This window comes from Ceratosolen solmsi, unplaced genomic scaffold (genome assembly GCF_000503995.2).
Source record: "Ceratosolen solmsi marchali unplaced genomic scaffold, CerSol_1.0 scaffold7, whole genome shotgun sequence".
Classification (NCBI taxonomy): Eukaryota; Metazoa; Arthropoda; class Insecta; order Hymenoptera; family Agaonidae; genus Ceratosolen; species Ceratosolen solmsi.
In genome coordinates, this window is record NW_011948413.1 from 10,027,427 (window position 1) to 10,041,394 (window position 13,968).

The window sequence follows — 13,968 nt, forward strand, 5'->3', positions numbered from 1 at the left end:
GGAGAGAGAGAGAGAACGAGAGAATGAGAGATAGAGAGTGAGAGAGTTTAAGATACGTCTCACGATGACGACTACTGACGTTCTGAAAATGCAGATATTTTAGAATTTTGCGTCTTATCGGTGCCGATTTAGATGTGCCTCTTTATTCCGACAAAGCTCCGAGCTTTACGGGATTTTTAGAGAATACTGCTCGATGATTGAAAGTACGAAAACGTCGTGACATTCGTGGCATAAACACACCACCTTGCGATAAGAAAATTACATTATGGCACACCTTATTCGGTAACAGCGAGTACTCCTTAATGTAAATAATAAGAATACATTGTGGTCTCTGGATAATGCATGGTCACGAAAATTACAAATTTACGTCTCTAGCTGCTAATTTATCTATAATATTGAAGTAATATTATCTGAAAATGTACAAATACTTATTTAATACCTTCTATTTAATATTATAAATATAATTAAAATAAGCTTCTGGCTTCCTGCTTCGATTCCTGAAAAACGTAGCGCAAGTAATAAATCTAAATAATACAAAAATACTATTAACGAATGAAAAGTTATTAATAATGAATGAACGTAATTTATAAACTTAAACATTATTCCGATGAAATAAATTTTAATTCATACTACTGTATATACATTACGCTTACGTGAAAGCTATTTTATAATTACAAGTACTTTGCTTACATTGAATTTTAATTTGCAATCCAAGAAGTTAACTGTATTCCAATAAAGTTACAATTTATATCGACATTCACCTTGATAGCAAGAGCAATACATTTACTTGTCTTTTAATATGTAAGTACAATTGAAAGGCATGCGATATGGAATACTGATTACTATCATAAATACTACGAATAATATATGTTAGGTTAGAATAATACTTCAATGCACAAGAATGTTCTTGTTATCGAGTATTCGATTGCGGAAGTGGAGATCTCTTGATCAATCTCAAAAATAAAGTGATAACAAAGCACTACTTTTCTATGATAATGTAGAGAAATTTGATTGAGCTTTAATTGCTTCTTATTATATAGATATAATACCGCTGACTCGCGCTCCAATGGCGAGTCCTTTCAGGTGCATAAGGGATTCATCATCGAGACTCCATACTTAGTACACTCGCATGAAGTGCAAGAAGAGTGGGTAAATGTCAGACGTATCAGGTCTCGCTCTCTCTCTCTCTCTCTCTTTCTCTCTCTTTCTCTCTCTTTTTCTCTGACTGGTAGTTGGGAGGAAGAAGACGAAGAAAGCTTTGAGATAACTTCTTACATTGCATTTCGTGAGAGAGAGAGAGAGAGAGTGAGCATGCTAGGTGGATTGGTAGGAGAATAAAGTGGATGAAAGAAAAAGGGAAGGCTGAAAATGCAGAATGATGAATGATAAATGACAAGAACGATGGAGCGAGGGAGATCGAGGGAGAAAGGTAGCGCCCGTAAAGAAAAGAGGGAGAGAGAGAGAGAGAGAGAGAGAGAGAGAGAGAGAGAGGGAGGGAGAGGGAAGTAGTCAGACAGACAGGCAGAAGAGTACGGACTCTGAGAAAAAATGCATTCATGCATGTGTATACGTACATGCGAGGAGCTCGCGAGGAAGAGGGGAGGGGCGATGGAACGAGGATCTCACTGTGCGGCAATGATGGATAAGACGGGCGCAAGAATGGCGCTCCGCGCGATGGAAAAAAATGCAGAGCTCGCAAGTACCGAATGTACAAAGTACTGTAGTGCACGAGTGGAGTGACTCGTCCGCTATTTCGCAATTGCTATTTTGCTCTTCCCATCCTCTTTCTCCTGAACGATTAATAAATTTCGAGCACGAAATACCGGGCAATTTTTCTCCTCGAGCGTCCGACTCGTTCGGATTATGAACAAATCAGCCGGTCGATCTAATAATATAAATTTTTCTCACCACGCTACGCCCATGTGTACCTCAACTACAATATCATGAAATATCATTTGTCGCATTTTCCAATACTTGGCTAATTGGCCTCGGGGAAATTCGACAATTCGATATTTTCGTTGTTGTAATGTCCAGCCAGTTTTTACGTTACATGGTTAGCCAGGCAAAGCGGCATAGCTCATAATAATCCGACCTGATAATACTATAAATTGATATTAAATTTTGAAAAGTACAATAATTTTAATGTGATTACTCAGCACGTGTTGCCAAGGTGTCGGGAATGAGTATTAATTTTTTGCAATTTATTAGGTGAAGCCTTAACGTGCCCGAAGGATGAACAGTGCGCACTACGAACACAAGTAATAATAAACAAATGTAAGAGTAGTATTGGAATGTGTGTGTGTGTGTGTGTGTGTGTGTGTGCGTGTGTGTGTGTGTGCGTGCGTGCGTGCGTGCGTGCGTGCGTGCGTGTGTGCGTGTGTGCGTGTCTGTGTACGCGCGTGTGTGTTTATAATCGATGAGAATGGTAGATTGTAAGAAACGAATATAATAATATGGTTAAAAAGAATAAAACGTAATTCAGGATTAAATGAATTTAACAATACACGGACACGCTCACACGCCCATACATATATCCGCGCGCATACGTATAAGTATATCAATTTATAAATGTATCTACACATCTATTTATTTATTTAACTTCCTATCTATCTATCTATCAATCAATCTATCTATCTATCTATCTATCTATCTATCTATCTATCAATCTACCCATCTAACAGCCTTCCTGCCTACCTACATATTTATCAACACATCTCTGCCCGTATGCGCGCGCTCTTATGCATCAGTGTAGCAATGGCAAAACTGGCCAAAGTCCTAATTCGTACATTTAGCGATTTGATGAATCGCGTTGTATTTTAAGCACTGGATAATGAGCTCGCGCACAAAAGCCGCGTAATGCACATAATAATTTTCAATATTTTTACGCGCACTAACTAGTAAATAACATTGTCACAAAGAAAAGCAAACAGACAGCGGCCCTAATTATAAAATATGTGCACGCGAATGGCATAAATCAAATTTAAACTCTTTCACGTTTATCAAATAAACGCTTGATTATGATTAATCATCCGGTAATTAGACGTGCATTGCACGACGGCCAATGTAAAATGCGGCAGCCCGACGAGGTTATGCGCATGCTCCCCCATGCCGACCCTGTGCGATAGAGATAAAGAGAAAGCACACGCGCGCTCCGTGAGCTATTAGAGCAGTTATTATTGAGCAATCGCTCGTAGTTGATGTGGCACTAATTGTAGACTCGGCCCGGCTCCAATGCATTTGCCTCCCACCTTCGTCACCGGCGAATTCGCTCGGCTAATAACTAATGCCGATAATTTGGCCAAACGATTGTTATTGTTTGGAGCGCGCGGTTGCGCCGTGCATTTTACCATTTTCTCTTACTTTTTCATAATCCGCGGCACTGGCACCTTCTTAGCACGGAGAATTTCGTAAAGTGCGCCCGAGAATTATTATGCTAGCGAATTTCTCGCGCTACCGCCGCCGCTCGTAATGAATAGTTGGAGGGATTTTGATCGATGGATAAATTCTTGGAGCTGGCGGCTCTCCGCTCGTGATAGTCCTCTTTTCATCGCAATGTGTATTGCTGTGGAGATGCTCATGCAGAGATAAAAATAACGAGGGATTTTGTTGCGGAATAAATAATTGTATTTGTTGTCGTGCCGATGGCTTGTGTGTGATGATGATGATTTTTAATATTAGGCCTAGAAAAATCAGGCGAGGCTAACTTGGATCTCTCTCTCTCTCTCTCTCTCTCTCTCTCTCTCTCTCTCCTATATCTTTCTCTGCGCGCTCGTGCATATAATGCTTGGCTTATATTAATAGCTTGACAACGATTTACGCTTATTTTAACGCTGAGAAATGCATCAGGTTATAAAATCCCGCTTTTGATAGGAAAATTGATTCATGTGCTTATCCTCGAACTGTTGAAATATTAGAATCTTCTACAAAATCTAGTTTTACTGGATTTAACGACTACATTAAGTAAATCCATTGGTAGATTAAACGTGAGGTTTTATTTTTTATTTTCTTATTATTATCCTTTATCGTTTTTTTTCCCTTTTTTTTTCGTTTTTGTTTCTGTTTTTGTTTTTTGTTTTATTGTTTTGTTTCTGTTTTTGTTTTTTGTTTTTTTTTTATTTTTTTGTTTTTTTTTTTTTTTTGTTGCATTTTATCTTGGCAACACTGCGCATATATTCACGGGGACTACTCACTGCTTATATCGGCTAGCGCAATAAACTATATCAATCGCTACCGGAATTTTCAGTTTTCTTTCCCATCTTAGCCATTAATTAAACGCTCTTATAACGCTATGCTATTTCTTTTATGTAAAAAATTTAATTTATTATTTAAATCGTCGTATTATAATTATTTCAGCTTATAAATACATAACTGTTATAAAATTTATCGAGCGTAAGACAATGTAACATATATCATGCGCAACTTAGGGTCTTAGCATCGTGTCATTATGTTACTATTTTCGATTAATAAGAAAGAAGTCTCGAGAGATAAATGAGAATAATTTCTCAAGTTTTAAACAAGAAACATATATAAATAACTTAAACTTAAAAAAAATTATGACTAGTTATTGAAATAATTATGAATTTGAAGCAAGATACTTCAAATAACATCTCATCTATGTGCCTGAACATAATCATTAAATAATGATATCTAGTTTTTTTTTTTCGAGATTAAATCAAAATGTGTTTGTTTTATTTAGATATAAAAAATAAGAGGTATGGAAACGAATGTTTATATTGTGTGTTTTTTTAAAAATTCAAGTGGCAAATACATTTTTCTTTTTTTTTTTTCATTTCTTAACATTAATGTTTCACAGCACTTTTTTTAAGCAAAATTAATTTTTATAACATTATCGATTGCATTCGATAATAAGTCAATGCGGCATTTTTCATCAACGAAATGCCCAAATTGAAAGATGAAAGATTTTGAATCCGAAATTTAATGCCCATGAAATATGCTCCTACAAAATTTAACGTAAGACTTTATCTTTCTTTCTTTGATTAAGCTATTTTTGCAATTACATGGTCACAAAACGTATTATAACGTAAAAATATTCATCAGCAAGTAGTTAATACGTAGCGTACAACAAATAACTACCGCACCAAATACATCACATAGTTTATTATATTATTTATGCATTATTTTGACAGATGTTCTGATATAATTATAATTGTAAAAATATAATATAACATAAATATCGAAGTCAAAGAAAAAAAAAATTTTTTTTAATTTCATAATAATTTAATAGAAGTATATATATTAAAAAAAAAATATATATATTAAAGTAGTTTATGTCAAATATCTAATTCAATTTAGGTCTATTTTTATCTAACGTTATTATTATTATATATATAAAGACTATTATTAGTATTTTGAAAACAAATAATAAATCAAATTAAAGGAAGATTAATATTTTGATTTTGTAAATTTTGTATTTTGATGAAATCTCTATTTAGTATCCGTGTCATGCTCGACTCCTAAAACTTTGTCTTTTAGTAAATCGAGCTGACATATCTGAACTAAAAAGTCAAAAACTAACACACGATGCAAGGAGCATATAAAACTGATCCTCCGAACTTAATTTGATACAGGAAAATAATCCAATTCCAATCGGTAAATCATCGATCAGCCAATCATAAACCAATAATATAGCCATTTATCGTACACGCAGATACTTTTATAGAAATAAAAGTATAATCTTTCCAATGCCATTGATCTAGTGATTTGTCAAGGAGCAATGAACGTAGATATCGATAAATGCGCATGTAAAGAGGTTGTATGCGCACAAGTTTATATGTAAAATCTATTTAAATATAAGATTGGGTAGTCCCTGTCAAAGATAATGGATTTTCATGCGCTCACTCACCAATGCCCGGGCGAGGTTGAAATTACCTTTTATATTACTTTTTTTTTATGCAACGCTTCGAAATGACAAAGCTCTGGCATTTGAAATTCAGGTAATATCCGCGGCGATATTCGTTTCGCCCATAAAAATGTTATTCCACTACGTATACCCTCCTCTACCCACCCAAATTATTTTTTATAAAAGCGAGGTGCCGTGTTAGCGAGGTGCCGTGGTAGCGATGCACCGGTAAAAAAAAATTAAAAAGCCGCGAAGGAGAGGCAATTTCGACCTAAGAGCTCTATCCCCCGAAAGGGAAAACGTAGCTTGCAATCTTTTGCACTCTATCGGCGCGAAAACTTCCAAAGCCGGGCCGTTAAAACTCGTGGAGGATACGAATGAGACCCACGGGAGCGGTAAACCATCTGCGGCGGCGCGCTCGTGGCCAAGGGAACGATCAGCAAAAACGAAAAAGAAGAATGAAAGAGGGACAAAGACGACAAAAAGGAGAGGCGAATTGCAGCGCGAAAAGCCTCTTTTTTCGGGCGCTCCCCACGCCGAAGTAACGCAAAATTGCGACCGTAAATCACGGGGGTCGCGTCCTTCCCAAGGCCAAACACGCATGCGCAAATGATTAATTTATCGAGCATTCGACGAGAATGTCGCCGACAGTCGTCGTAAATTTTTTAAATGCCGTGAATTCCAGATGCACGGCTAATTGCAAGCTCTTCTTCTCTAACGCGGAGCATTCTGTGCTCGGGTGTCATGTACTCGTGCACGCGAGAAAGTTCCTTCGTACTTTCACTTAGGAAATAAAACTTTTGTGCCTAGTGGGCTGCGTTATTGGCAGAGATCATTTTCAACTTTAATTTTATGAAAGTGTGGCTTTATAGGGCAACCATTTCCCGTATTATAATATCGTAACAGCAATATCGATACTGATATTTCATTATAGAGAGGAGATGAAATTTGTTTCGTGAAAAAGAAATCGAGGAGTATGAGGAAATTCTTGGTTACAAAAAGTAATATTATTTTCATAGTTTATATATTTATGTAAGAAGTCATATTACGGTTAGCAATATTATATAATAATCAAAGTATGTGTCTGTTGGGTGACGAGTTGCACGGTGGGGCGGGGATTGGGAGTGGCGGGAGGGACAGGGGAGAGGTGGGGGAAAAAAGATACATTTGTATATTAGTATGGGCTTATGCATATGCTCATTCGAATCCGTAGATTCTATATTAAATTATATTGAAAATGATAAATGGTATCTGTGATGAGAAAAAGGCAAATTTGTTCATGTTATGATGAAGTGTTTATGACACAACTCTCTTGTGTCTATAATATCTGTAAAATTATAAACAACGGTGTTTCAAAGTATTCGTGTATTTATGTAACTTAATGAATTATATGAATTAAAAATCATTATTCACATTATATAAACATAAACATGTTGAATTTTATTTGGTCTTTAAAAAAATTCATAATTAAATATTCATTAAGGCAACGTAAATTTCCCTTAACTTTTCGAGTTAATTCAAGTCAAATCGTAAAGAAACTATCTTACGATCATCAATCAAAGAAAACAGTAAATGTAATGTTATAACAAGTTTATTAGCTTCGTACTCATAAATAGTCATAAATGTGATTATTATATTATATCTGTCGCATATTCCGTTCTATCACTATCGTAAACATTAATTAATTTGTCACCATTTGATTTTTATTATTCACTCTCAAATCTATTATTGAACTTATATAATGAACTTTATGTTGAAAATATTTATATAAATAGAAAAAGGCCATTTAAAAATTACGTAGACATAATTTAAATCGAAGATAATTATAATAATATGCTTTTATGCAATGCATATTTTACTCGTGAATTGAATTATTTTAATTAATATAACAAATGCCATTGTAATCGTTATTTTCAATCAATAATCCATGATAGAATAACACTTTGAAGAATTATACTTAATAGAAGCATGGATACTGGACAAATAATTTGATAATTTATTATTCTGAAATAGATGATTTAATACGCGAAATAATATTGCATGCGAAATAATGTAGCATCAAAGTTTCGATCTTTACAAGAATAATAAAACTTCTTAAATCTGATAAATGCAGCGTGACAAGGAATAGCAAAGGCATTAAGCGATTTAGCTTACGAAACGAAGGAACGATAATAAAAATAGTAAATTACAAATTTGACACAACAATTTTCTAATAATTTCAATAAAATGAATAATAATTTACTTCGTGCAATGGCAGATATTCAATTAGCAATGATTACTACACTATCATTCGATGTGTGATAATATAGTCCAAGCATTGAGCATTAATATTCTTTAAACATTCCTTCAATTACTCCTTCCAATAAAAATAAATGTAATACTTATTAAGCATAAAGATGTCTAGCTATACTTAATGGCTATTTTAATCCTGGATTAGCAATGGAGGATTAGAGAAGGTGAAAATCGTCGGTAAAATAATTAACAAGATACATAACATATGCAATTCAATTATGGCGTTCGGTCATAAATCAAGATAATACTCAATGTAAAAGAAAAGTAAAGAAGAAAAAATCGTATTAATGAATTTTACAATATTCATCGATGAAGCAATCGTAGTCAATTAAGAATTTACACTGTGCATTATGTAAATGAGGCTTATGTATATTTCTCCCTATATTCTTTTATTATGAGGTTAAGTTAGATGTTCCGCAGCTGAGGCCACTTGGTTGTGTTTACCAACACCCAGAGAGTATTCACATGACATCTCGGTGTCAAACCTCTAATTCAACCTTTCAATTAGGCACTTTCGGGACATTACATTAATTACTGTGCCTCGAATATAACGCATCCAACTAATTCACTGCACACACGACAACTTGGCACAATCCCTAATGTAATGGCGAATAAACCAACACAAAACTGCAATTCACGAATTAACGGGCATTAATCGTACGCAGACTTGGTACGGTGGTTAAGAGCAATGTACCCCAGTGTGCAAGAATTGCGTAATGCGCTAGTGGCAGAGTCGCATCCAATGTTCTTCGTTTACCGATTATTCCGGCAACTGAGTGGTGGGACTTGGACAGGTTACCCAAACCCCAACCCCAACCCCACCCGCCCCACTATTACAATCAGGGATAAAGCAAAAAATGACAATCCAAAGGCCAAAGAGACTAGATATGAAAGACGAAGATTTGTCATCTGTTCAGTGGACTAACGTGGGCCGTTATGGTGACAAAGTGCTCCTTCTCGTCAATTATAATCGCTTACCACCCTGGCATCCTCCACTACTCGTCCGTTCTCCCGTTCGTTCCTACGACATAAAGCCTTCTGCCAGTGACGAGCGACCCGAAACGTATCGGACGAGGATAATAATTGCCGATGCGATATCGGCGGATAAAATGACTCGAGCATTACTTGTTGGGCTTGGAGGCTGGGCCCAAGAGATTAGATTATTCAGTAGGGCGCATCGAGCGTCAGCCTACAGCCATGGAATGCAATGGATCGAGTCGCACGAGGCACGTGGATACCGATGGTGGGGATGGGGACCGTGTGGAATAGAAAACTTAAGGTGAAAATTAAAAAAAGAGAGCAGTATCGGGGAACGAACCTTGCTTAACGACGATGCCAGTGGGCACCTGGACGATCGGCAGGCTAGTCGTACTGGCCGGATTGACGGGCAGCGTTCCAGGCGTCCCCGGGGGCGGGGACGCGCTCGCACTTCCCACGGAGCCCGGGTCGCTGAATCCCTGGGTGCTGTTCTCCTCGGGACCGTCGAAGAAGCTCAGATTGAACTCGCTGCCGGCGTCGAAGGAGACCTCGGGGGTGAGTGTGTCGGGCGCCGGGGCACTACCCAGGCCCGCGGTTAGCGACTGGTCGATCTTGAACACGTCCATCGTCTCCGCGACACATTCGGGGCCAGGGCCGCCTTATCGCACTGCACTGTCCTCCCGCGCGCGCGCGCGCGCCTTACCGATAATATGTCGTGAGAGCGAGTCCGTGTGCGTGAGTGAGCGCTGGCCGGCGTCTAATCGCGCGCCCGGCAACTTTTCAACCCATTATCCGGCGCCCGGACATGTGCTCAATCACACGGCGCCGTTACTATGACCCCGTGGCGCTCACACTCCCCGCCGGACCTTTATCCTCGTGATGTCGTTGCAGCTGTTAACGTCCTCGACACTCGTCGCTGCTTCTCCCGTCTGGCGCACTATCGCCAGGTCCATCGCTGAAACGAGATAATCAAAACGAAACGGAAAATGAGAGAGCGGTAAACGGAACGTAAAAATGAAGCGAGGAGGCGGAGGAGAGAGTTACGTTACGGACTACTTCATTACGGGCGTGTTAGGGAGCCACATATAGAGATAGAGATAAGAACAGTGAGATAGAGAGTGAGGGAGTGAGCGTGGTTGGTGGCGAGGGCGGAGGGGGCGGAGGGGGCGGAGGGGGCGGATGAAGGGCGAGGGAGAGAAGGATAGCGAGTGAACGTATGTAAGTAGTGAGTTTATCAGAGAGAGAGGGGGGGGGAATTAGGCGCCGCTACTCCGCGGGCAGTCGCCGATGGTCTCCTGATCTCACTCGCCTCTTATTCCTGTCCACATGTGGGCCCATAACCATGCGACATATGTCGGCCTCTATGAGTATGCACGAGTGATGGTCCACGCCCATATTCTCAGAGAATTTAGCCAGCTTAATCTTTCGAAGCCCTGCTTCCTTATTATTACGCCGTGCGTAAGCTCTTGGGCAAAAGAACGTGGTGCGCGTGGCTCTTCGAGGTTGGCATTAATAATAAATACGTTGCCAACCGAAGCTCGCAAAGCTGCATTTGTTTTTGTTTTCTTTGGCAGACTGTAAATACTTAGCGGATAAGCCGCGCGTTGCATACTCGAAGCATATAGATTTTTAAATTGGAGAGCACGTAAGAACGAGGAGAAAGCATTTATTACGAATGCGCGTGTGTGCTTGTTATTTCGCACTGGATTACTTATAGGGCCATGATTGTTATTGAGTAAGTGGAACTTTTGCGAGTAGAAAGGCGTCTAGAGACTCTATTACTTTTTAGCAAAAGCTGAAAAACATTTTAATGCGACTTAGATGCGTTAGATATTATAAGCTCCCTAAACTGCGCAGCACGAACAAATCTGTCACCACAATTAAATAATAAAGCAGATTCTTAATCATTATTATATCCATACTAATAATTTATTTCTTGTATTTTATAATCGTATTTTTCTTGTGACATTTCCATAGCTACACCAGGCTGGTAAATAATACATAATAAAATTACGCGAATATTGGACATACAATTGTCGACGAACTTAAGACTCGCGAGTCTTGTTCACTTATCAGCGCAAAGTATCTTGGTAATAACGAATGCAGCCTTGCACGTCCGACAATCGATATTTCATTTTAATTAAAGCACCGATCGGAATAAATGCCACATCCTCGCTAGTCCTCGAAATTCTGGAATTTCCGATCCCGTCGTTAAAGACACTCTCGCCAGTCCAAAATTGCATTGTGCTCCGATAAAAAGAACGATAGAAAAAAAAATAAAAGTAAAGAAGAAGAAGAAGAAGAAGAAGAAGAGAGAGAGAGAGAGAGAGAGAGAGAGCGAGAGCGAGTGAAGGGAAGGTCGGTGTTGGAGGGGAGGGGAAACAAAAAGACAAGAAAAGTGCACGAGCGCACACGAAGGACGTATTATGCCTACCAAAAAGTATCATTCGGGATGAGGTTCGCGTGATGAGGAGCGCACGGACGCATCACCTCCCGTCCAAGAAAATCACAAAGACATCGCCTCTCCTCCTCTGACTCACCCTTCCCGTCCAACAGAGTCGTCCCTCTCCGTTCCCTCCTACCGCCGCATCAGCGTCGCCGTTCATTCGCGTAAAAAAAAGAGCAGAAGCGCGGCAAAAAGGAATTCGCGACGATCGGGCATCTACACGAAGTGAAGGAAAAAAGAAGGAAGGTGGGCGAGAAGAAGACGAGGAGGAGAAGGGAGGAGGAGCGCGCGAGCGAGAAAAAGTGAATGTCATTGCCGTAATCTTCGGACGTTGACTTCCTCCTCGGCGTCGCAGGCCAGGAACGGAGACAGACTCTCCGTGTCTCTCCTTCTTCTGCCTCCTTCGTCTTCGATTTCTCAAACTCCCTTCAGCCGCGATCGCGCGTCGTCGCCGCGCTTCCTTCGTTTCTTTTCCGAACTCTTTGTTAAATAATTCTCTTCCCCTCCCAACCCCCCCCCCCCCCCTCCACCCTCGCCCCACCAATCCTCCAATCTTCCAATCCTCTAACTCCCTCCCCATCCAGCCACCCCCTCCTGTCCCATGTTCCTCGCTCGTATTATACTGTGTAACGTCGATTCTCTCATTCTCTGTATTACGTGTAAGTGGGTTCGCGTCATTTTCGTCCCACGTATAATGGGGGAAGACTCCTTACTCGGATGTTATTCCGTGCTTAATTGGACTGTCATTGTTGCCCCGAGTTTCTCATGCCATTGAAAATCGTTCTGGATTTGCATAATGCAAAGTAGCCGGTTTGATAATAATGAATAGACAGCTTTCCTTAACCATATCCAGGTAAGTGCGAGACACGTAACATTTAATGTCGATACTGTTATGTTTGTTTGTCTGTTTGTTTGTTCGTTTGTTTGTTTCTTTGTTGGTTTATTTGCTTTTTTCACCCGCGTGGACGCGACTTGGTACTAATACAGCCGAGTCCTCGTGTATTAACGCAAATTTATTTTTAACTACCGTCGACTATGAAAAAAGTTGTACTTAGATTCTTTTTGACGCTATAAATAGATGGTTATGTAATGCCGAGCCATCCGCCGTTCTCCGCGCTATGCGATTATATGTATTTGTGATTATAGATCGGATTTCTGCAGAAGATCACGGGGAATTGGATCCGTGTGAAAATTCAAATCGATCACTCCACTTCACACTAATGACCAATCAAGTCCAATTACGCTATTTATTAGAATGCATGAATTAAGGATGTTCATTTGCATATTTGCATATTTATTGTTAATATCTCGACGAAACCATTTTTTTTGTCTTTTTTTTTTTTTTTTTTTTTTTTTTTTTTTTTTTTTTTTTTTTTTTTTTTTTTTTTTTTTTTCTTATTTCAAATGATTCTGAATAATCGCGATAATTACGTATGCATTTTCTTTAAAAATTCCTACACATAATTAGCGTTGTTTCTCATCCTATTTAATACAGACGAAAAGCTGGTATTGTGACAGTGAATAGGTGTTCGCATTTACGCGGATTATATTTAGAATTAAAAACTATTTTGCATCACACGTTTACGGAATTAAAACACATCTATCCGGTTTCGTGATATTTCTCGGAACATGCAGCGGAATACCGACGGCATAATTTTTTTTATGATTTCCTATAGTTATTCTAAATGTATTCAAGGGATATCTGATTGAAACTAATCTAGTTTTGTATTATTGCGAGACCGATAATAGCGGTAGGAGACCAAGAATCTCGCAGTTTTTCAAGCCAGCTTATTAAATATTGTTCGAGCATCGTGTTTGCCGATGTTCAAATGAAAATTTTAAAGAGATCCGATATTGCAAAAAAGTCTTTTATATTAATCTAATGTTATAATTAAAAGGTCTCTTATGTCGAAGCTTATTTTTTTTACGAAATTTTGTAAAGTACTTTACGCCATCAGCCTTTTTCAATATTTATGAATTTTAGATAGGGATTTTAAAGCCTCTACTCTGCATTTGTCTAATTTGAAACTTCAAGAATATTATTCAAGCAGCCTAAATTATTTTCTCTTACAAGCAACACGTACACCAAGAACCCATAAATCCTCGAAAATTAAAAATTCAATTTCAACCAATGTTAAAGGAAAAATCTCCCAGATCTCGCGAGCCTATCGCTATTTATAATAATTAAAAGCAACAGACGGTAAAATAAATATCTACCCGTGTTATCTACAACGTGCGCGTCAGATCAAGTCCATCAATCCTATTTCAGGGCACGATTATCTTCGGAAATCGTCGTGTCTGCATAATAATAATCCCGACAACTCCTTTCCTCCTCGATGGCGTATCATAAAGCCTGGAGCGAAACGCGATCGAGGAGCGAAGCAAAAAACGT

At 38.7% G+C, this 13,968-nt stretch overlaps 1 protein-coding gene across 1 annotated transcript in view; it reads right to left on the reverse strand.

Annotated features, from left to right (window-relative positions):
* The window catches only part of Eip78C (Ecdysone-induced protein 78C), a 203,445-nt gene that overhangs the window by 187,302 nt on the left and 2,175 nt on the right, over positions 1-13,968 (reverse strand). Inside the window, exon 2 of the mRNA XM_011506159.1 lies at positions 9,471-10,085. Within this exon, the coding sequence (XP_011504461.1) occupies positions 9,471-9,756 (286 nt within the window). The 5' untranslated portion in view covers positions 9,757-10,085. The remainder of the gene's footprint in view (positions 1-9,470; positions 10,086-13,968) is intronic.